At 39.8% G+C, this 25716-nt stretch overlaps 1 protein-coding gene and 1 long non-coding RNA gene across 4 annotated transcripts in view; one reads left to right on the top strand and one right to left on the bottom strand.

Annotated features, from left to right (window-relative positions):
- LOC133350470 (uncharacterized) overlaps window positions 1-25716 on the top strand; it is a 57484-nt gene that overhangs the window by 25001 nt on the left and 6767 nt on the right. The gene's annotated exons all lie outside the window — the stretch shown is intronic.
- LOC133350478 (interleukin-1 receptor accessory protein-like 1-A) lies at window positions 3045-23871 on the bottom strand. 3 transcript variants are annotated; one of them, XM_061564817.1, is made up of 9 exons: window positions 23746-23871; window positions 20675-20792; window positions 20317-20563; window positions 19905-20073; window positions 18042-18204; window positions 17819-17887; window positions 14997-15132; window positions 9154-9302; window positions 3045-3819 (listed from the first exon to the last, which is right to left on the bottom strand). In XM_061564817.1, exons 2-9 carry the CDS (start codon window positions 20775-20777, stop codon window positions 3728-3730), a joined length of 1128 nt encoding a protein of 375 aa, XP_061420801.1. In that variant the 5' UTR covers window positions 20778-20792; window positions 23746-23871; the 3' UTR covers window positions 3045-3727. The 3 variants fall into 3 exon arrangements, with proteins under 3 accessions (XP_061420801.1, XP_061420802.1, XP_061420800.1); XM_061564818.1 differs by lacking the exon at window positions 23746-23871 and adding an exon at window positions 21463-21531; XM_061564816.1 differs by lacking the exon at window positions 23746-23871 and adding an exon at window positions 21311-21432.

The following is a 25716-nucleotide window of genomic DNA, read 5'->3' as shown; positions in this document are numbered from 1 at the left end:
ACTATATACTACACACTACTATACACTACACTACCCACTACTATACACTCCAATACACTATACACTACTATACAGACGTTAGCTCTTCCAGGGGAATTCCCAGGCGTTCCCAGGCCAGCCGAGCGACATCGTCCCGCCAGCAGCAGCAGCAGCAGCTCGTATCCTGGGCCGGGCCCTTTGGTCTTTGCCCAGTGGGACGTGCCGCTAGAGTTTCAGGGGTGAGTCTACCGGGGGGCATCCTTACCAGATGCCCAAACCACCTCACCAGATCACGGAGAGTGAACCCGGCAACCCTGCGGAGAAACCTCATTTCGGCCCCTTGTACCCGCGATCTCATCCTTTCGGTCATTACCCAAAACTCATGACCATAGGTGAGGGTGAGAACGTAGATCGACCTGTAAACCGGCAGCTTTGTTCGAGAACTCAGCTCCCGCTTCATTATCACGGAACGGTGCAGCGCCTGCATCACTGCGGACGCAGCACCGATCAGCCGGCCGGTCTCCTGCTCCCACTCATCATCGCTCGCGAAAGAGGCCCCGAGGTACTTAAACTCCTACACGAACGATGTGAGCACATCATTTGCACTTTGCGCACCAATGCCAAAACAGCATCACCAAATAATAATGTGTTTAGTATGACCATGGAGGTTGTTTTTGTTGTTGTTGTTGTACGGCTCTCCGATGTGTTCCTGAATAAGCCTACACCATGCAAAACAAAACGTCAGACATCAACATGTCGAACAACACGCGGCGCAACCCAAAAACATATTGGAAAGGTAATATATGTGCATGTATATGTAATCCATTGTGGCATGAGAATGCCACTGATAAGCCCCGTCATTAACATACCACCTTTCCACACTCCAAAATGCTTATCAGCTGTTGCAGATTGCGGGTACATTATCTACTTTGTACACGCCTCGCAGTTGCCGCACGTGAGATAGATACACTCGTCGCCGACATTTTCCACGTTATGACCACAACATTCTCACTGGGCGAGCGGCCCAAAAAAACATGCACGAGAAGTTAGGAATGAATACGCGCGCAGGCTTAATACGCGCAATTCAGTTGTAGTAATGTGCACATATTGAGCGTACATGTTAAGTACATATGTTAAGTAAATGCACATACAGTATTTATTTCAAATTATGTTTTGAAGCATGTTTGAAACAGAAATGTTTTTTACTTTTCTCTTAAATACATGATTAAGGGCTCGTATATAAACCAAGTTTATTATTTTGTGTATGTGACCCTACATAATAATAACGTATTTACTCACAAAGGCGTAGATAAAATTCATGATTGACAAATTATTTTCAGAGAATATGTCCGTGAGGAAACTAACATGCCTGGAGAACACCCAAGTTACTGAGCAATAACAAAAGCCACACAAATACATCACAAACATGCGTTGTGCACTTCTCCATTTGCAGGTGTCTTACCAATGAATTCCATCTTACACAGGATCCATCTATGCATAATCCACCATCCCCACCTCCAAATTACTGTGTGCTATGAAAGCGACATTGCAATCTATGGTATTAGTAGGTGGTAAAAGTGCAGCTCTGCAATAGCTTGCTCATGCCACCATTGACAGAAGGGCCTTCATTAGAATGGAGCTCTAGAGAAGCCCTCCAGAGGAACGTATGGCCTACTCTTCGAGTCGAGGGTATTGTAGCCTACTCTTCCACACGAGCCAGATCTCTTAGACTAGGTGGAATTACCCACACTTTACCCCATCACATGCGACTGGCCGATAAAATTACTTTGGTGTACCCTTTCATTCTGCTGGGTGGACAGAGGCGGGATCATTTAAGAGACCTAGCCATCGTTTTAATCGCCGTGCAGGGACAAAGAACCGGCGACTTCTGAATTGTGCTTAACTTTACACCATACCAACATATAAGCATGGCATGCTCTAGCGAATAACAATCATATAGGGTCTGCATTTAAGAGCAGAATATACGCTTTGGTAATTTTGCATCAAGATTACCATACATCTGAGGAAATCAAATTGTTACCTGTTTTAAAAAAAAAACTCTATTTCGGTGGTGAAAATGGAAAATCGTGGAGGCTGTCTGACCACCTATGCGAATGAATGATACAATTGCAAAAGAATGACGAACCATACGAGGGAGAGATTAAAGATGACACATCCAGTCTCCTGCAGCAGGAGTTCTAGGGGAGACATTGCAGACCTCCAGGCATGGGCGACGAATTGATGTTAAATTGTTACAATGGGTAAACTCTGGAGTGTGTCACCCACATGCCGATTGATCCAAATTGATCTTAAGAGTGTTGAAATAGGCTAAGCGTGCAGTGTGCAGCCCGGCATCGCGATTGATCGAAAGGTCCGTTTGCCTGCTCTTAAAGTCTAATCAGACCAAGGACTAATAGTGGTAAATGTACCACTTACTTTCCTGCTGGGCCAACAATTTGCAAAGTCTAATATTTGGCTTATAACAGCATATACGGTTGTACAAAAAAAAATTGAGGCTAATACTAAATATAAATATTTTATATTATTTCTCATGGCAAAGCAAAGTGCCCACAGATAAAGATAATAAGGAGGCTCTTTTAGAATTGCTTGCTTGTGTCACTGCTGGCAGAAGGGGGGCCTCAGCTAGAGGGAGCTCCGGCGAGCCCCTCTAGGCAGTACTGGGCTACTCTCCCACACGTGACAGACATCCTGGAAGATTTGCGAGTACCCTGCCGATCGACTGACTCTGGGTCACCATTCATACTGCTTGGTGCGCAATAGAGAGCTGATAAACGTGTCCATTGCTTCAAATGCTGCGCCGAGAAAACGGGGCGACCTCGAGATTGCAAGTCGAGCGGGCTAACCGTTTCACCATCGCAGCACCTACTATGTAAAAAATAAATATATATATATAGGACAAAACCCCCATTACTTGTTCCCTCTTTCATTAACGACCATTTAGCAAGCTTTGGAAAAGCCACAGTGTGTTGTTTGCAGGCTGACGATGTAAGATAAAGTGAGAACGGGCACACTTTGTGATTGAGATATCTGTATTCGTAGCTGCCACAATAATTTTCCACTTTATTTGCATAATTTTTTTGTTACGGTTTACGACAAATAATTTTACCAATGACACTTTTTTATACATTTAATTACATGAATATGAAAAATGTTGTTATATTGTAATATATACATTTTCACAGTTGTACATTGCATAGTTACAAGACAGAAATCATGAATACCCTTTGTAAATATACATTGCGCTTTATTAAAACATGTCTAATTATATTCAGGGACTGTTTATTACATGGGCTGTCTGCAATCAACAGCGAGCATATGGTACGCATGCTTCACATTTAACACCACAAAACGTAATTATTTATATTTTTTAAAACAATATATACACTTGTTAAGGCGCTCTTCTTCCATCTCCAATGCAGCTTATATATAAGCTCCTAGCTTGGCAGTGTCTCATTCTTCACCTGAAGACGGCTGCTTGCGTTGTAGCCGAAACGTCGTGAGAATTATTTTATTTTATTATGTTTTATTATTTTATTACTTCCCTTCTACGTGACTTTACCGAAAGAACCAAGAAGATGAATCCCTGCAGTCACGAAAGCTTTAAATCGAAAAATAAAAATATATACACTGTATATGAATCATGTTTCTGTATGTTACGTGCTCAAATTACATAGGGGAAAGGAGTGCAAAGATAGCCGAAACATTCTGCTAAAAATACAATTTAGTTTTATAATAAGAGTATGAAGAAGGGCAGCACAAAAAAAAGAATTCTGTAAAGGCCCTTTTTTGATGCATTGGATCTGACGCCAGTGCTTGAACCTGAGAAAACAGGCGAGCAGACGGTGTGAGCTTGCAGTCAAATGGGTGAAATTGTTATGCATTTCAGCACAATATCTTCAAACGGCAGCATTCATCGCAAATCAGCAGCGGGTTATAGGTTGTACACATCAATCACCATGTTAAAGGGGTCTATAGGTCCTTACCATGGCAACACGTGCCGTACTCTGGTATGGACGTACCGAGGAGACGTTGCACTGCTTTGACTTTTGAGCGTGAGTTGAACAGCATGTGAGTTCACGATGTGACGGATGAAAGATGATGAGTTCCGACGAAAATCGGCTCAATTCTAAAATGGAAAAGGCTCAAATATGCCTCGCTTGGATTGCATTTGGTGTCACGTCTTTAATTAGGCTACGAATATTGTAATGCGCATTGTTACTACCCCCCCCCCCTTCAACTCTCTTTAACCTAATCTCTACCCCCAATCTTCCCTTCCACTGAAATGTTTTTTTCTTGCAATTGCTCATGACTCATTGGATCCATACTCTCTACACTGTACATTTCAAAATAAAGTGAACACATTGGAATACCAGCGCGTCAAATTCACTATCACAACTTGATGCCATTCCTTCTCAAACGACAGTATATCCTGAGTAAGAGCTATCTTTCATTGCGCACGGACATCGTGCGGTATTTATTGCAAATTGACGGAAGGCAGGTAGCATGCCACGTAAGTGGTCTTGATTTCGCAAGCGAAAAAAAACGGTCACATTGAAATTCCATATACCTACAAGCGTGTTACCTCAGTCCACGCTTGAATGCTGATGTGTTGATAAAGTCCTGAATATATGATAAGATTATGACACAGACAGGCAAGCTCCCCCTGCTAATATCTCGGCAAAAAAGTGTGCCAAGGTCTAAATGCTTATCCTCCCTCATCTTCCCACTTTACGCTTAGTTCTGAACCCTCTTGCACTCTTGGTCTCTTCCCAGAAAAGAGATTGACCACTATCTCTTAGGAGATGTTCCTTAAATGATGGGCGTTTTTTTACCAGTGGCATCTGCGCATTCTAACTACTAAACTACACTAGTTTCATTTCGATTTAAAGCTTTCGTGACTGCAGGGATTCATCTTCTTGGTTCTTTCGGTAAAGTCACGTAGAAGGGAAGTAATAAAATAATAAAAATAAAACATAATAAAAATAAATAATTCTCACGACGTTTCGGCCACAACGCAAGCAGCCGTCCTCAGGTGACAGCGTTTCAAACGCTGTCACCTCGACAGACCTGGTTTCACCTGAGGACGGCTGCTTGCGTTGTGGCTGAAACGTCGTGAGAATTATTTTATTTTTATTATGTTTTATTTTTATTATTTTATTACTTCCCTTCTACGTGACTTTACCGAAAGAACCAAGAAGATACACTAGTTTCCACTGACCTAAATGTTAAAAGCACTCCCGATGCCAGCGGAAGTATACAGCTGCAATACTTATGCCCATGAACACAGGCCACCATGCCATAAACATCGCATTTAGAAGATGTTTTCAAATGCAATGCATTTACTTGAATAAAATGCATCAGATCACTTCTAAAATACACATAACCAGTGTTGAAATTCTGAGGAAGTAAACCAACATCATTGAATTTGTTTTCCTATATACTCGAGAACAAGTATAATCACAAGCAGGAATACTTTGCAAGGGTTTTACTGTATTTACTTGTGACTTCTGTCAAAATATGCACTTATTACATATTTTATTAAAATGTATGCAACTGGATGATACGTTTATTAGTGCGTTTGGCACTGCAATAGCAGATTTGAAGAAATACGTTTCCAATCACATCTCCATATCAACACTGAGTTACATGATAAAATTAGTTGTTCCAGCACATGCAAACGAATTAGCCTGGCTATGGCTTTGTGCATGAAACCTACGATTTTTTTTCCAGATTAGTAATGGCCTATTGACCTTTGATTATTAGCATCACCATTATCAGCCTTGGTCAATCTACCGCTGAATAAAGACCTTGAAGTTGTTCGATTACGTTGATAATAATGTAACAGACAGACCTCACCGAACACGGGGATTGGATTCTTGAAAAATGCCGTGTTGGAAGAAAAACAGTATTCGACAAATATTATCCTGTCATGGTAAAACTACGGTTGCGTTCCTGGGTCTGAAATTAACACCCCCCTCTTTGTTTAACTAATTCTAGATGACTTCCACCATTGTTGCTCTACGAAAAGAAGCCGAGTCGCTCTTTCGTTTAGTGCTTGTGAACGCTCTCTCATATTCTTAGGTGTTTTCGGTAAAGTCACGTAGGCAAAACATCAAATTTAATAAAAAATAATAAAATAAAATAAAGATCACGACGTTTCGGAGGCAACACAAGTCTCCGTCATCAGGTGGAACAGTCACAGCCAGATCAGCTGCATCAAGTGAGGCAATGATTCAAGATGTAATCCCTTAAAAGCGAGTTGAGGGGGGAGGAGAGGGGGGGCTTATCAGAATGTGGTAGCCAATGAATGGAAAGTATCGGGAGAGAGGGGCCAAAAAAAGGTTGGGCGACGGCGTGGAAGCTATTGTGCGCAAGCGACACACAGCTGATCTGGCTGTGACTGTCCCACCTGATGACGGAGACTTGTGTTGCCTCCGAAACGTCGTGATATTTATTTTATTTTATTATTTTTATTAATTTTGATGTTTTACCTACGTGACTTTACCGATAACACCTAAGAATATGATTCCTTGCAGTCACGAAAGCTTCAAGTCTAGAATTAACGCTCTCTCAATTTCGCTTCAACACAAAATCGCCATCTCCATTCTGCGTCCTACACAACGGCGCTCGTGCCCAGTGCTTAGCCCTGACACTGCGACTTGAATGGCAGTGGGTCGCCATCCGGGCGTCCGTATGACGAACACCCTCAAGGAGTGGACAGCAAGATCCAAGCAGAAATGTCTGAACTTCCCATTGAGTTGCATTATCATTTTGTTTGCATGTTCACCACAAGTATATGTGGTTAATGCAGACATGATTCCTTGCAAAATTATACTATATTACTACCATACATTCAATAGTAACTTGGTAGTGATATGCCGATGTCTTGTGGCTCTCTGCTTTCTTGGATATTGGCTGGCTTCGACCCAAAAGAGCTACGACAAGAAACTTCACCGGCCATGATTTTGTCACTCGTAGTGGCTGCCAGCAAGGAAATTGACGTAAGCCAACACAGATCTGACAGCAGCTATGGCATCCGAAAATTGACCACTCGAACAACTTCATGACTAAATGGGGTCTTAGAGATGAGGATGAAATGTACTCTCTAGATATAATCAGTCTCTACTACTTGGAGATGCGATATCAGACCAGTCGGTATAGAAGAGTGGGAGTTCTTCTCTGCTGGTGTTGGCTGAGAGAATGGGTGGATGGAAGCCCGTCATCAAGGGAGTAGCAGTTATTTGGGGTAGGTCTTGATTGCCGTAAATTGCTGATCACTATAAAGGTCTATGTACTAAGTGTTGAGTAGGAGTATACAACATTCTTGGGTGAGGTGGTTATAGCTCTCAACAGAGAACATCAAAACGTTTCCCCTGATATTAATAGGGAATTCGTTACGAAGGGCAGAGCAATTTTAGAGTAATTCAAGACACATCCAACCAACTATTCACCCTCCATTAAGTTTACGATGAATTGCCGGAGTATGCAAACCATGTCTACATTTATTCGGTGGACGTAAAACAAGCGTTTAACATTGGTTCCGCGTCGATATCTGGCAGGGTCTATAAGGGTATGGAGTGAATGGTTAGCTATTGTTCCTGTACAAAACTCCAACACATTTTCAAGGTGTTCAGTGAAATATCTTCACTGTGGTCGTTGGACCTAGACAAGGATGCATCTCATCACCTCACCTTTTCATTATTTAAATGCACAATATTCAAAAATGCAACCGAGATAAAGAGTGCCCAGAATCGCGTCGTCCTGCGGTTTGCATGTGACTTGGCTATTTTGGCTTCTACCACGAGAAGAATTCGCAAATTAATGTTGTGAGACCAAGTCATGGTGTTCCCAAGATGCGCCATCCAGAGCACTCTGCACGTTAGTTGAGTTCCCCTGAATTACGCAGCAAAGTTCAAGTATCTCAGGGTTTTACTCAAAAAAAGAGGGACAATTGGATGCGAATATTGAATTTAAACAGATTGGTGCAGTCAGTGCTGTCTCATGAGAGCTATCATTACAACACCTGCATATTAACGTTGTCCTATGGTTGTTAAACACTGCGGAATAAGACTAAGTGAGATTTCTAGTACAAGCAACGAGAATGGTGACTGGGCTGACAAGGTTTCACAAGGTCAGACATTGAGTGATTTGAGATTCACTGCATGTCAAGCTATTCTATCTCAACATAAAGAGGTCCCTAATTCAATGGCCTCAACATGTGTCTAGAACACTCAAAAGATAATGCTATATGAATCAACCACCCATAGACATGACAACGACCTCGAACAACTTGGTAAAAAACTCTCTACGAGTTCGACTGCTGCTTTTTTTCTGAATTGTAGCCAAACATTGAGGCGAAAGAGCAAGAAAAGCAGAACTAATAACTCAGCTTTTACAGCAAGGTGAGAGGAAAAGTGGTTCCAAAAAATAATGAACTTTTTATGAAGCAAGTAAAAGGCAAGTAGTTTTTTTCCCGTTTTATTCCATTCTGAAAGCTTTGATAACTTACAATATATCCACTTCAAAAGTTGAATTTCTGGTTGATGCCAAAAAAACATTCATTTCAAGAACAACCACCAGTGCTACAGTATTAATTAAAAACTCTCCCACGCAACAAATACTCACACATGTGTAAGTGTTGTTAACATTTTCTCTAAAAGCATAACTATGGCTGCACAAAAACCCACAACACTCAGTCCACCTGGTGTGGCACTCATGGTTGTGCATGACAAAGTCGTGCACACTATAGACAAAGTATTAAAAACAAATTACAATAACGAAAGTACGATATCTCTTTTAAATTTAATAAATAATCTAATATTCCTTTAAATTGCATTATCCAAGTCTTGCTCATGCTCATTTTATGATTAATGAAAGTCATGCAAATCTTATTAAGTCTTTGTTTTGGGTGTAATTTGAGATGGGAATGTTTGAATGAGTTCGGGTGGATGACACCACAAATGAATATTAGATCCAGGAAAAGCTCCGGAATGAATTTAATTATTGTCTTGAAGACCACCTATTTCCTGCTTAGTTTAGGAAGCCCATTCACCTTGCTTCTACAGCAATAAGCATCCGAACTTACAGCAACGTGTGTACGCAATTACCAAACGAGCATCCTTTCTGAAATAATACATTTAAATTCACACTCACATTGTTGCTGTAAGCGTACGCTTGCAGAATTCATCCCAACTCCATTCTGTGCAAAGCAAGTAAAGATGTAGCCAAGATGGTTGGGCTGTACTTTGCTGATTGTCAATGTCCTTTCAATGACAGAACACGTCTCATTGGAGGACACATTCCTGTACGCACAGTACAAAACAGAACAAAATTGCAGAATTAGTTTTTATCTCGTGACATTTTCCTTACCCATCATGTAATTTGCCAAAAAAAAACAATAAATGAACACCAACGTTTGTTTTGCCTGTGTATTATCGTTGTGTCTTCATCTTCGACATTACCAGAGTACAATGCAAATCAATGCGATGTTAAAATTTGTATGTACTATAACTTTGTAAAGTAGACAAAGCTAACAACGGAGGAAGCTGTGCAATACAGCCTGCTCTATGACTCAGGAGTCGGGTGTATGTGGGGGTACATGCTTGGGGATTTTTGTGGTATTTTTTCGAGTAAAAAGAAGAAATGGGAAAAGGATCCTGATTTGTGAAGCTTTGTATTTGTGACTTAAAACAAGATGCAATTCGAGTGACATTTCATCAGTTTGGTAAAAACATCCTTTTTTTAATGCCACAATATAGATTTTTAAATGTTGTGGATTCGCTCTCCAACACATCGGTGTGCTGTACTTGTAACGAATTGGCATGTTCTGTTTACGTGACAAACCTTACTAATTGGCTGTGTCGGGTGGTGGTCTAACCCAAAAACCTGTATTATGCACAATGTAGAAATTGGTAATCCTGTGAATATTTGCAAATAGAACCCTGTGGTTGTGTATTTGAACGTGTGTAAATGAACAATTTGGGGAATCGCCAACAGTATATGCTACGTCTGAAACCTCCCAACAAATAGTTAAACTTATAGCAACGCTTCATAAAGTCAAAGTGTACCCTTGAAAATGCGCTAAAATCTCAAAACATGTACATATGTAAACGCATTGATATAGTTAACAAAAACAATGTGACCACTGCATCATTGGCAGTGCGTAAGCGCAAATAACAAAAACTCACATTCGTCAATAACACTACCCCAAAGAGGAACAATTATTGAAGGCCTACTCACTGCCCTAAATGTGGGCACGGTAATGTTTGATCTGTGTGAGTGTTGAGCAGTGGCGGCTCCTCCAAAATCTCTCAGGGGGGGCAAATGTCTGGATGATTGATAAGGATAAGGTCCACCCATGCAATGGATAAATTAACAGCTTAAGCATGTAAAGGCAACTTCACTTCTTTAATATTAATGAAAAATAAAGTGACTCTTACAATACATCTTGTTTGTTTCTATACTCACTATTAAAACAAACCACTCAAGTTTATTTTATTAAAGATTCCACTAGGTGGCGATAAATTATATTGTTGGATGAAACGTGCTTACGTATGATGACGTTAGCACGTATGATGACGTAAGCACGTTGGGGCTTGCCCTCCCAGAAGCCATAGAGAATGCACTGGAGCGCCCCCGTTCGAAAAAAAACATCTTTCAATGTAAGTCTATGGGGCCACTCGGGGCGATTCTCAGCCGGAGTGAAATCGCCCCAAAAGAGGCGGTACTCCACAGAACGTGACATGACGCTGATTGGACTATATCCAGAGGCTGACAGTGACGGCTAGCGTGACTGTGGTTGAATGACATTGGTGGTGCGTCGCCCAATCGCCCTAATGAAAAAACCGCCCCTGGTGTTGAGATGATAATAAATTCAATCTGTATGGATTTGGTGGGTGTGGCAATGACACAAGAAGGAGACAATTGTAATTGCAGCGGTGGAAATACAGATTTGCATTGCATGGGACATACTTTATAGATATTGACCACTGGTAAAGTAACGATTGTGGATAATTAATATTCTGTAATTGAAAACAAATAATGTTAGGATGATATATATAAGGTAGCCTGATGTAAAAAGGGTGCTTCTGAATGCAATCTCTACTTTATTCCTTGAGATAGCCACAAGCAAAGTATTGCACCAAGCACATCTCTACAGAAATGGGCCCCACAAATACAGCTCTGCATCCCACAGGGGTCTTCTACGTGGCAAGACAATTTGGTATAAAGCAAATGGCCACGAGGCAAAGGATAACAAAGACACATGCCATTTAATATCTACATCTTCGTTTTTATGTGCAGCCGCTGTATTGGCTTGGAATGCCCATTAGGGCATGATGCACACTGAGAGCACGGATATGCTAGATTGGAGTGTCCTTGTGTGTGTGTGTGCTTATATACACATTATAGATTTATATGCTTTTCTACAAATACTCCAGGGTGTTTGTGGTTGTTGCAATAGCCCCTTAGCCTCCCACATTTCTCTCTCGAGAGAGACGTGTAATTGGGAAAAAAACACTTTGTGTTTTAATATTTTATAAATACAATATTGTAAGATGTAAAGTCAACCCAATCCCTTCCAAATTTTTATGCAATGCTTCTGCCATATATACACCTGACATAGAACTGTATTTGAAATCTGGAATACTGTATATGTTGTAATTAAAACATAAATACTTCTACGTTTGATACCAGGCCATGGCTAACACCGTTTGAGACTAGGCTCAAAAGAAAGCTGTCTCTGGTGTGGACCAATCAGTTTCAAGTACAATGCATATATTATCAGAGTATGTTTTTGTTTGCATTCTGACCACAATCATTGTGGTTAATGCAAACATGATTCTTTGTAAAAGGTTTCAGTTTGGTGTTTTAACATCTTAACACCTTGATTTGAAGCTTTCTTGACTGTAGGAATCCATACCTACGTGACTTTACCGAAAGAACCAAAGAGAATCTTAACACCTGTTTAGTTGCCAAAAAAATGGGAAAAAACTATTATTATACTACACTGTTTTTATTTTAGCAGGTAAAGCCCACTGAGCTATACAACTATTTTTCAGGAGCGAGCTGGCCGCAAATGATAGCTCAACAATGTGGCTCATCACGTGGAAATGTACAGCAGCCAAATACTCGAAACGCATGTTTGTAAATGTGGAGGGGAAACCCGGAGAAAAATCGACTTGACAACGGGGAGAACATGCAAAGTCCCAATATACAGGCGTCAGGGTCGGGATTGAACCCCCAATCTTCCAGTATACTAGGCGAGGTAGTTAACATCTCGCCAATGTGGCACCCCAATGTTACTATCTTTACGTTTTTATGTATTCATATGCATGAATAATCATAACACATACATGCTTACAAACACATGCAAGACAATATGGAAACATTGTGATGGGAGAGGTGAAAGCAATTATTTCAAATCTATCCAATGAAATCCGCTACATCTACCAAGGTCGATATGCATTTTTCAGAGATGTAATTTCTCTCTCATTGAAGACGAGGTAATGTTCTGAAGCAATTGCAGTTCCGATTTTGCAGGTGTCACTTCAACTGCGTAATGTGCACGGTGTGCTAATGTTGGCCTTGGCATTTGGTAAAGTCCCACAATGGCTTCTTGCGAACCCCATAATTTCGTTTTCACATAAATCGTGCATTTGTACCAGTATGTACAGTAAACGTGAAACGGTGTGAAAATGCACCTTGAATAATGACAACTTTAAAATTAGAGTCGCTAACTATGCATGTCCCTGCTCACACCACTGCTGCAGAAAGTGTCTCCACAAGAGGGAGCTCTACGAAACCCCTGGAGAGGGAATTTTGGCCAAATAATCCATGATAGCCAGACATCTTAGAAAAGGTGGGGGAGTACTCACACTTTACCCCGCCACGTGTGACTTGCCAATCCCCTAACTGTGGTGCACCCATTGATACTGTTGGGTGTACAGGAACTCGCCCATTATTTGTACTGCCAAGTCGGGAGATCGAACCAGCAACTTCTAGATTGCAAGTCCAGTGTGGTACTCATTAAACCATGGCAAAATCATTATTAATGCATACAAATGTTGGATATGTGTGTCCAGAGGTCATTTAGAATCAGTGGACAAGGACTACAACCCAACCAGTGGTAGTTTTTGTTTTTAATAAGTGCTGGTATTATCATACATCTGCTAAAACAAAGTACTGTAATTAAAATACTGACTGTATATACCTTCAAAATGTGCAACCTTGCACAGCAAGTTATTTAATATTGCAAGGTATACCATGGCATCTCGTCTTCACAAAGAGAAATCTGTATGCATTGTGTGTACTCACAGGGTATTCTGTATACCACACATTAAGGATCTAAATTAATCTCGAAATAAACCTGTAATTAATGTGGCATCAAGAAAGTCCACTTCCCGGTAAATGCTTTTATGATGTTTCCTGAAAGCCATTTTAATGAAAAACACTGCCCACAACGCTGACAAATTTGAACTAAATTTTGAAAATGCCCACCATCTATCTAAGAATCGTCATGGCAAATGCACCTGCCTCATTATTTAAACTCACCCATTTCTGGTGTTTCTAAATTATATACATTCTCAGTGAACTGAAATTATTAAAGTGTTCTCATGTCTTTTCATGTCTATGTGCGTGTTCTGCAAATGGCTTTTATAATCCTAGCATGTTTTTGTATGAATCTACGTGGTATGTCCCTTCTACAAATCACCTTTGACCCTCCCACTCATCTTGTTAAACTCCTGATTTATTCTTAGAAAAATGGCTGAGAGAAAATGTATTTCCTGAGAGGTTTAGAAAATGCTTTTACGTACATTATTTTCATTTATCAAAAACAGCCACCTAGTGTACGTAATGGATCACCAATTTACTTAAAAGCGAACTCATGATTTTAACAGACCCATACACATACTTGAGCGTATGAATTCACGACCGTATTAATGCATACACATATTGTGCGCACATGTTATAGGTTTCGATATATGCCACATGTGCGCAAAAGCACATACACACAAGGACATGACCACACCACAAAAACACAGAGACAACACTGCACCACAAAGATAATGCTCATTTGAGCAACAAATGACTTCGGCTTTTTTTTGGTTGACAGAGATAAAGCCTACAACCGCAGTTTTTTTCCTGTTTTGTGCCTTCAGTGATCTGGAATCATCCCAATGTGCCCGAAGAAGAAAGGGTTCACACAACACTTTTCACCCACTATGACATATATATTGGAAACATTGACGCTGGCAAAGTGAAAGTAAAGCTGAAAACTATGAAAATTAACAAGAGTGTTTTCAGTTACAATCAGAGACAGAAGAGGAACACGCAGCTCAGTCAACAAATACAACATTTAAAAAAGTACGTGGATTTGGGGAGACTACATCGCTGGAAGGAATGATGGATGATGGTCGAGACTGACAATGGAATGGCAGCGCCAAGGACAAAATACACCTAAGAGGAAGAGCTATGATGTGAGAGACACAGTGATGAGCTCAGCACACGTGCAGGAGCGAGATGGACTGGGATCGTGAGACTGTGAGGGATGGCAATGAATTGGGGAGACCTTCGTTCGAGCTGATGATCATGGTGAGGAGCAAATCTAGCAAGAGCCTTGCACACCAATTACTTTTAGCATTTATGAATAAGAAGGATGTAATGCATAAATGAATCAGAAACACAAGATGAAAGTATGACTGTTGAAAACAACAAGATAAATGTTTTTTTTTAATTAGTAGTGTTTCCCTGGACATCAATTATCAAGATGTTTGTCACATGTTCTTGAGTTCAGGATTCAAGCACCTTATGTAAGCATTACGGTGTGTGGTGCTCAACAATTACTGCATGCCACGGCGGGTACTGTGTGGCACATGGTGTATCTCAGGCACACGTGAGATAGCGCCAGAGTTTGAATGCACAATACTTACACGGAAAGTCATGCGGTGTTAATAAAAAGTTGTTATCACGACACAAATATAAGAAGCAAATTGTACCTGTAACTGCTCTCAATTAGGCCGTTTTCTTCTTGATTGTCCTCAATGAAAATTCCATTGGATGTCCACCACACCAGAGGATATAAATCGTGGCCAAGGTTGTACATAACCTTGCAAGTTATGTTTAGTGCCTGACCTGCAATAGACAATGAATGATCAGAAATACAGCACTGTATAAATATATACACACATAAATGTAATACAATATTATAAAAAAAAACGCATACAGTATGAGCTATGTTTGAAAAAAATTATGATAAATAGAAGTGATCTTATTGAAGTTTTCCTGAATAAACAAAGGACGTTATTAATACTATTATTTTTACAGCATTTAAATGTCTTTATCTTCGTATAAGATTTTACTACAATCTGTGAGATTACTCATGCGATGCTCTGCATGTTGATGAGGTGGATGACATTTATGGTGATGGTGGTAGGGAATAGTGGTACAGTGGTTAACAAGTGAAATCAGAATCTGTCCTGCCCTCCTTTATATAAACTCTGAGCCTCATCCAGACCACCAGCTGAAAATAACTAAATAAACAAATACCTGGTGACGTGTGTGAATATCAGCACTAGCAAAACAAATGTTCTTGGTTGCTGTGCGAATCACACTACACCCTCGCTAACATATTTTTCCCCAAAATTATGTAGAGCTACACAGGTGATGCTGTTTTTGTCTGTCTTGGGTAGAGGGATTTTAGGTTGCGAGATGGTGGTATAATAGAAATATTCTGGGTTACAAATTTCATTTTATATTTTCTTTCCTAATAATGCCTTCTATTGCCAGTGCAAAGCCTTTCTGCAATTGCAAATATAAGACCTGATATTTCAATTCCACAAAAAGCCAATCCAATACAAATCATTCCTAATCAGAATTTACATTCCCATCCACTCTGTGATTGAGACCCACGTGCAGTTATGCGCTTCATTTTCAGAGTGCGCCATTCAAATGCAGTCCATTTACAAACACCTACAAGAGTCCATTAGCAAAATACAATATCATCACGTTTCCGTGAAAACTCCACAGGTAGTCCTGACCTATATATTTAAGTGTCTGCATAACAATGCATCCCTGTGTTTCAAACAGCATTAGCTCTCCCCAAAGGTTTGTTACAGTGCTAGAAAGTGATATTCAGATGCTTCATCTTCCTCACCAATAGGATTTTCACGATATATGTTTTTCCCAACACGATATTAGTTTAAATTATATGATGCTTACCACAATATCAGTTTCCGGTGTCTTTGTAATTGTAGATCTAATTATTTTTGTATCGTGTTTGTGCTTTGCTGTAAGTCTAGTATGAATAAAGATGTCTTAAAAGTTATTCAGCTGCATTTCAGTCAACATGAGTCTTGCCATGAGTCTTATAATTCACAATAATTTACAAAATAATTAACAGAATACAAAAAATATGACGTCATATTACTACCATGCCACCACTTACTCCAGAATGTATTTCGTAAAGCATAGAAGTTTAATTTATTTATGAATTTGTTATTTCATAAATAGTTAATCAGGAAAATATTTATTTTGCAATGATAATCACGATATAAAAACGAATTTGCAGAATGGGTGATACGATTATCGTACAATACATCGTAGAATCACCATATCTTGGCAATCCTACTCACCACAATCTACAATCATAATCAACAAAATGCATGCTCAATCTACTGCTGGATGATTGCTTCTCAATGTTTACATGATCACCCATGGTCATGTGGATGTTCAGATGTGCTGCGTATTCGTTGAATTCACTGAAGAAACCACACGTTGGGATTACCCTGCGATACGTTCCTTCTTGTTAATGCTGTCCCATGAAAGTTTTACTTATCGATTGTTGTTCCTTCTAGTGACCTACCCAGGCAAAGTAGAATATAGTATACAATGAATGCAATGCCTTTTTTAATTCACACATTTCTCATTTCGCCCAACACAAAAAAGACTTGCTCTTTATTTTTATTTTTTCGTCAGATGTTAGCTTCTTGAGAAAAGATAGGAACTGAGGATTATGAAGGAAAGAACATTGAGGGACATTTTGAGCACGAAAATGATAATATACGTTATTAAAAACTAGGAAATAGGTTTAACCCTTTCTGGGAATGAAACAGGCGGTGTTGAGATGTTCAAACACCAAATAGAAACCTTTTGCAAGGAATCAAAGCTGCATTAACCACACATTACTTGTGGTGAACATGCAAACAAACAAGCTTTGAAAAAGGTTACATTAGATAATATATACGTTACGTGAAATTATGAATAAATGAATATTACAAATTGTGATTTTCTATGTTTTCTTGGATGATTTTCTATTTCTCCCAACTGATATTGCTTCTCCATTTCGATTGGTTACAGTTTCACACTATAGCAGGGGTCGGGAACCTTCTTGACTGGGAGAGCCATAAAAGCCAAATATTTCTAAATATATTTCATTGAGAGCCATATATTATTTTTAACGTATAATAAATTAAATATGTCTTACTTTTAATGCGACTTCTGGTCACGGGACCCGTGACCCGAGAAATTTTATCTTCAAAACGAATTTCTGTTTACTTTAAAATGACACAGTATTATTAAGCAATATCACAAGTATTTTAAAATCAGTTCCAAACTGATTTTATTTTTTTATTTTTTATTTTTTTCAACTCAAAATTGTCTGGGAGCCATATGCCGTCACCGGAAGAGCCATATATGGCTCGCGAGCCATAGGTTCCCGACCGCTGCACTATAGGAACATTGTCAGTAGTATTAAATGCAAGTGTTAGTTGAATCCGATTACTGATTAACATTTTTACGAGTGACTCACACGTGTACTTACCAAGAGAAACGTTTCTGGAATTATTCTTTCGAGGTTGAAGAATTTCAGGCTTTTTTCCCATCACAATTTCTACACGTGAAAATATACTTCAAATTAGTTTGAAATACTACGTGTTGCCAAAGCAATATTAAAGAAGAAGAAAAAAAGTGTCAAACTTAGCTCTCCGTTTTTTTCTAATCATTAAATAGGCATGCATCAGTTTCGTTCCAAACTGGTTAATTACCTGTCACTTGCAGGCTAAATGTTTTGCTTGCTTTATGATCTCTGCCAAACTTGTGGAAGTGCACTTCACATGTGTATTTCCCCGCATCTTTTACAGTCACGTTGTGGATCGTCAATTCATTCCCTCTGTTCTGCTCTGCCCTCGCATCTATGGCACTACAATTCTGCAACAAATAAGCAACAGGAAAACTTTTTAATTGGCATTTTACATTAAATACATACATTGATATGGCGCTTGGCACTCAACAAATATCAATGAAATACCATTGATCCTTACATTAACTCCTGCAATGTATTGTTGAAAACGTGAGAGCGCACAAAGCCATTACTCTTAACAATAACAAACAACTCACATGTGAGATATATTGTATATTCATGAGACATGTATTAGTAAAATTAGTTACATCGGTTTTTTTAAATCTCCCTTTTAAGTATACAACTGCAAGGCGCATCAGAGTAGACTATATGGACACACCGCTAGAAGGAATAATGGCCGGTGGTCGAGACTACCAACAGAGTGGCAGCCAAAGGTGGGTGAGCACCCGATAAGTACATTTACTGAGGACATGGAGCGATGAAATCAACTTGTGTGCAGGGGCTAGATGGATCGTTGCATCGCAAGGCCATGAGAGGGGACAATGGCTTGGCGAGACATTAGTCCAGCAGTAGAAAGGTCATGCATGGCTGATTATGATGATGATGAAACCGTTTTTACAAGGAGTCATGTTTGCATAGACCACAATACCTGCAGTCATAATGCAAACAAAAAACATAACTCTGATAATGTGCACAAAAGGCGCCTTTTGGCGTCATCTGGTCCAACCCATATGAGACTAGGCTCTAAGGAAAGCTGTCTCGGGTGTGGACCAATCAACTTCAAGGACAGTGTACATTATCCGAGTTATGTTTTTTGTTTGCATTATGATTGCAGGTATTGTGGTCTATGCAAACATGACTCATTGTAAAAAGGTGTCAGTTTTGTTGCCAGATAGAAGGGTAAAAAACCAATTATCATATTTCTACTGGCAAATGAGGTTCCAATGGTGATGATGAAACCATTAAGATTCTTTCTAAATGTAATTTTTTTGCCACAAAAGTGCAAGGATAACTAATGTTTTTGAAGGATTATCCTATTCTCCCGTGTCTTTCTCAAAAGCCAAACTCTCACAAGGGGACTAAACGGAGAGTTGATGCAGTGTTAATGATTACAGATTCTACAGCATTGACTTTAATAATATAATTAATGAATAATTAAAAGTGGATATTTTGTTTATTTCATGAGTAGAAGTTTTGAAAAAGAACTAACATTTTATTTAACAAAAAATACTCCAAGTTGTCACATGGTACAAAAAAATTACGTGATTTTCTGTTAAAAAGAGCATGTCATACCTACGTGACTTTACCAAAAGAACCAAAGAGTATGGATCCCTGCAGTCACGAAAACTTCAAATCTAGATTCTGTTAAATGAGTTCACTACATTGCTAACAATGGAGCATAAGTTAAAATATTTTGGTACTCAGACCTAACCTGTAAAATCTGTTTGTAAACAATACACTTATCAGAAGAACCAACACAGTATTGACGTAGTTCTACAATGGGTTAAACCAAAACTGGTCGGGGGAATTCACAAAGTTACGACACAAAAACAATGGATAACCAGAGCAGAGTGGTTCAAATAAGGGCCATCAGCCTAACCGGTCAAGGTGATGGTGATGGCAGCGATGATAACGTTTCTACCAGCAGGAGGTTTGTACTCCCATTCGACGAAAGAAGCAGAAGTCCTGTGGAACTTATATTGCAGTAAAAACAAATGATGTACAAATAGATAGTGCATGCATAAATATAACTGAGCTGCGTTAATACCTTGTACCAAGTGAAGTTTGCATTTTCTGATAACTGAAGATTGTCATGTGAACAAAACAAGCGTTTATTCTTTCCAATTTTAGTAAAGAGACTGTATAGATTATTTCCACTGTAGCAAAGGTGGTTTTCTGTAATAGCCACTGTGAAGTTAATGCAGTAAATTCCATTTCTGAAACAAAGAAGACAGTTCCGTTCATATGTTAATCGATTAAAATGCCGATAATACTTAAAGCACGTAATATAATCTGTATACTGATTATGAAAGAAATAATTTTTTGGAAATCACTTTTTTTTTCCAGATTTAAACTGACAGTAATATATTCGGAATAAGTGTGTGTGTGTCTGTTTGTGTAATTGTCTCGTGCAATATCTGGCCTTCAGATCTCTGAGACTCAATAGGCTTTAGACTCACTGCAGATGGCAGACGTAAAGCCCTTGATCATCTCTGTGACTTGGTAGAAACCACACGGCGTGGCCATCCTCCACAACGCGGTGTTCTTCGAATGCTAAAGCCCGTTGGCTTGAGGAGTCATTTGAAACCTTGTGCCATCTGACAGCGGTGGCATCGGACGTAGAAATTTCATTTGACAGGTCACACACTATCATTGATGCGTCACCCTCTAGTGCTTCCACTTGTGATATCTTATTCTTGCTGCACACTGAAAGACACACATTGCACCGATTACTAACACGCGGCGCTGGATAAAACATTGCTGTAATGTAAAACCGATGCTTGTGTGAATGTGAAATGTGCTTTGTAATGAACTGACCGTGGTTTTTAGGTATCCTTGTGGACTGGTAGTTTAAGCAGTTGGCGGACATAGACAAATATAAAATGCAGAGACATGTCCCCATTCTGTTCTTCAGCGTCATCGCAATTTCTTGAATCTGTTGGTGGAACATAGCAATGCATAACATCACCATCAGCTACAGTCTATTCACTGCTGCATGAAGCCCTCTCAAAACCATCGCGAGCTCTCACATCCATCGATGCAGCAATCCGTCTAGCACAGTGGTTCTTAACCTGGGGTGCATGCACCCTGGGGGTGCGAGGTGCCCTTTCTGGGGGTGCGAGACATGCCAGATTATTTTTGAAGGTAAACCATCGAAAGCTAAATTAGGCACGGGCACGTAAGTACAATCAACTTTGTTTCATCAAACCTATGTATTTATTAACATTCCACATTTTTTTTTACGATTAAGAACCAAAGGGGTGCAAGGCTGCAGTCAAGGTTAAGAACCCACTGGGTCTAGCACCTGCCCACAAACTTTCATCAACTCCGTCTCCTCGGCAGACATCCCCTTGAGCATTTCCTCGACTTTGGCTGCCTCTGTCATAACACGTGTTAAACTCTGTTCATGCGGCTAAGCTGCAATGTGCAGAATGTGTACAAGACGAGGATCACCTCGTTTAACCTCATAGACCACATGTCCATACGATGGATTGCAAAGTAAACCACCGAAGCCTGCGCTCCTTGAATGGAGGAATAGCAATACTATAGCAACTTTCCCCTGAAGATTCTAGATTGAAAGTTTTCATGACTGCAAGGATTCATACTCTTTGGGTTTTTTCGGTAAAGTCACGTAGGTGAAAACAAAATAAAATAAATATAAGAAAACAACTAGATTAAATCACGACGCTTCGGAAGCAACACAAGCATCCGTCATCAGGTGTGACTGCTCCAGAAAAAATTACTGTAGCGTATGAAGATAACTATTTAGAGACACATGTTTATATAGGGTACTGGGGGGGGGGGGAGCCAATGGGTCGGGAGGAAACTTTCGTGGTATATTGTAACCGCCTATCGTGAGAAGCACAGGACACAACAGGGTTGTATGGCAAGCAACACTAACTGCCTCTTTTTCTCACACATGTCAATGTTCATCCAGTGCACAAAATACTCATTTCTAAAGTCGAGTTGATCCAAGGAGCCCTACGGATATGTTCAGATATTACTTGGCTCTGACGTTGTGCTGTGGCTTGGCTAGTAATCATGTCCAGGCCACCGAGATGGTAGCATCGTGTCACAAATACACAATGTCCGCAAAAGGAAATGTGAGCAGCATTTAACAATGTATAAGTACATCGCTTTAACTCAAACAAACTCGCAATAGCAATTATCTTATTATACGTAGAAATATAGAGTTAGACCTTGACAAACAATCATTAGTAGTGTTGGAGATTATCTGGGGAGTATGAGAATTATCTTCAAATATTTCACTTGGCTTAGCTCTGCTGGATAATGCGTAAAAGATAAAGTATTGTTCACCACACAGCGAAATTGGAGCAGGTGTGTAGTGGTTAGCGCGGAGACAACTACGGACTTGGGAAACTGAGGTGAATTCCCAACCACAGTTCACACGAGTGGTGACTGATATATGAATCAGTCCTAGACCTTCCCCATTCACAAACCCAAACTCACCAGCATTGTGAAATATGGTCAAAAACCCTCCGTGACTTACGACATAGGGCAGCCTTTTTTTTTTACAAGTGAAGCCAATAAACGAGTAGTACTCGACATTATCAACGTGAAATGTCATTCAAATAGGCAATGAGTGAATCATCGTGTGAATGAAGACACCCAAAGGGGACATTTAGCTTAACAATAATGAATGTGGGCACAATTGTGTATGCATGTCTATGTTTTTTTTTAATGTCCAGTGTTTTCAGTTTCTGTATTTATATCTTCATTTAAAACAAATGTAAGTCTTCAATTATTGCACGGTTCTAACAATCGTTCCTGTGCCCGGAGTGCTACATCACAGTACCTGCTCACACCATTTTCACATCACTCCACAATTCCCTCGATCTTCCTTCACCGTCAGTCAAGAACACTTGTGAATCACTTCTGCCGTTTACCACCCACATTTCCAGCAGAGCATTGCTCCTGCACAGTGTGCTAATTTTATATTTACAGCGTTCAAGCCATAAAAAACACATGCGGCATCGCCGTTCTTATCACCTGCTATGGCTTCTACGTCTAAACAATGCAGATGTTCATAAAAAAAACTACCTACCTTTGTACGTAAAAAAACTTACCGACATAAAAATGACAGTGCACGTACAATCGCCTCCAACTGACTTACAAGCACCAAGCTTGGTGTAGCTATGCGGAGATTCTTCAATTCTCAATAAAAAAAAATCTGTCCGATGTACCTTCGTGTTGCATCGCGTGTACAGCACAACCGTAAAGAAAAACCCCTACGCAATATCACAATGAAAAAGTTACGAGTTCAAATCCCGGTCAGGGGGGTCAACTCTCCCCATCATCCCACCGACAATTGATAAAATGTATGAATCTCAAAAAAATAATTGTTCCCACGGAGAGTCTGACCCCTTTAACGACAAGGGAAATGTCAACTGCGGCACAGAGACCACCAACGAAAATAAGTGTCACTCAATAGCACATTTGGACATCCGAGGCCCCACTGCATTTTGAACAGAGTAAGGTGAAGGTAAAATTTCAGCAATTGTTCGTTCATGCTACGGCTGGCAGAAGGGTCTTCACTTAAAGGCAGCTCGAGAGAGAAAGAGAGGGCCATTCTTGCAGGTTATATCGGCCTACTCTGTCACGCACCAGCATTGCTAGTTGACTTCACGTGGCGTCAATCCTTTCTACTTCTGACGCCCTGGCCGAGAGAGGCAGGGGAGACTGAACAAACGCGCGCATTGTTTCAGCTGCCGCGCCGGGAGGTCGAATTGAGCAGGCGACCTCTGGACTGCGAGCCGAATAGTTGCTCATCATTCAACAATGACTAGCCCGCACGCATCCCCCGAGTTGAATAAAACACCCGAGGAGGCAAGAGCGTTCCCGCGCGCGTGTTCGTGTTCTGGACGCACGTGTTTGATTGCGATGAAGCTGGTTCACCGGTCCAAGCGGCAGGAGCAGCAGAACAGAGTGAATAAGGAATGTTGTCCGTGACTTCGCACAGCCCTCCTTGTTCCCTGAGAAAGCGTGACCTGTAAATGGGAACTGCAAAGGTGACGTCCAATAAAATATGCTTGCATAACCTTCTATTTCAATCTGCACCCTGCACAAATGTTAATGGCAGCCGAGCCAAGCAAGGCTAGTGCTGTACTTTATAATGTCATCATGCAGCCAGGGTATGATGCCACTTGTCTACGTGATCACGTCCAGGGTGTAACCCTCGAACGCATCCGCTTTATCGAGTGCACAGAGCCAGGGTGTAATCAGTGCTGTTGTAATAAATGGTTTAATATTAAATAATAATCGTACTCTCGTCGAGAGTTGATTAATTTCATTTGGCACTTGCTGTCAGGTTAGATTACGTTACCTATGTGTCTGCATATTTCTTGCCACTGATTGATATCTGTACTGATATATGATTTGTAGGAATGGCTGCGTGATTTCATAATTACAGCACATACAAAAGAACTATACTGTCATGTGAAGCATAATAGGTTTAAGCTTTTTCAAATGTTTTATCGAATCAATACATTATTATTTTATTCGTATATTGTGCTGGATTATATATATACTGTACCGCAATGGGTTCATATAACTCATATAGCCACTAGAGGCACTACATTCACCACAATGTTTAAGAGGGGAATTCTTGAATGCCTTAAACTCTGAATAATGACAGGTCATCACATTGCCAGGGAGACAAACCATTGCATTATGAGGGTATACCTTTACATACATATCTACAGTAATACGTACTTGTATTCATGAATTGTATCTTAATACTATAGATTAAAACAAAGATTATCAAAATGTATTTAAAACAAGTATGCATTAAAGTAGGGCTGATATTGAAATCATGTTTTACATTCTACCCAGTAGTATCACAATATATAGCAGCACAATGCAATACATACAACATCATCATAATCATCATGGCAAATAATACATATTAATTATAATTTGCAGCCCTCTATAAATCTACTACTCGATGAAGGCCTCCCAATGCCGCGTCAGTCGTGGGGTTGTTTTGACCATACTTCACCACCACACTGATCAGTGATGGGTTGGTAAATGGAGTGTCCAGGCATGGTTCAGGTATCAAATTAAATAACAAATGCATAGCACACAGTACATTTAGTGGGACTTGTATATTAAAGGTTACAAAATAACACTATGACATTCTGGACATATAATATCCTGTCTTTAAAATTATGTATGCAGCATAAAGTGTATATAACACGTCATAAATACACTTCTAAGAGCAAATTACGGTGACTGTTATTACAGATTAACAATATTCCTACAAAAAAGTTATAAGGCATGCATTTACAATACTCAAGATTTTAAGTTAACAATACTTTAGACAACAGACTGCCGAACTTTACATATGATATGGTAATATTCTTATATAACCTCTCATCATATTGCTAATTGACATGAACCATAAATTAATTTTCACTATTTTGTTATTTTGAATAAATGACCTTCCAGCAATACTAACAACTTGGCAAGTTTACCAAATATTACATTTTGCAATTGATCTGAGATTAAATACATTACAGAGAATGGTAGTTCGGTTCAACATACACTGCAGCAGTAAAGCATCACTACATTCAAAACGAAAAATAAACAGCACGAACATGACATTGGACTTGCCTCTTGTGAAGCCGCTGAGTCTTCTGGCGAACAACAATGGGCGAGTTGGGGTTTTGTGAGCGGCCAAGTGGATTTCCCAGAAAGAAGGAATTGTTTCACATTTGCATAACGTCTTTGATGACGCTTTATTTTGTTTGTCACTGACATTAAAGCAACACATGCAGAAAATATGTTGTATTGCACACTCATGCCATTGCATCAATTACGTAAAATTCATACATGCCATT

This window comes from Lethenteron reissneri, chromosome 34 (genome assembly GCF_015708825.2).
Source record: "Lethenteron reissneri isolate LAM-NWPU_2019-01 chromosome 34, ASM1570882v1, whole genome shotgun sequence".
In the NCBI taxonomy this organism is placed as follows: Eukaryota; Metazoa; Chordata; class Hyperoartia; order Petromyzontiformes; family Petromyzontidae; genus Lethenteron; species Lethenteron reissneri.
Note: the sequence above shows the minus strand (reverse complement) of the source record. Positions and strands in the feature narration are given on the sequence as shown.

Coding starts and splice junctions, on each gene's coding strand:
- LOC133350478 (XM_061564816.1), bottom strand. CDS start 21,340: ATGGACATGTGGTCTATGAGGTTAAACGAG. Junction 20,793..21,310: donor GGTCTATGAGGTTAAACGAG/GTGATCCTCGTC, acceptor TTCCACCAACAG/ATTCAAGAAATTGCGATGAC. Junction 3,820..9,153: donor CGTACGCTTACAGCAACAAT/GTGAGTGTGAAT, acceptor CTGTTTTCTCAG/GTTCAAGCACTGGCGTCAGA.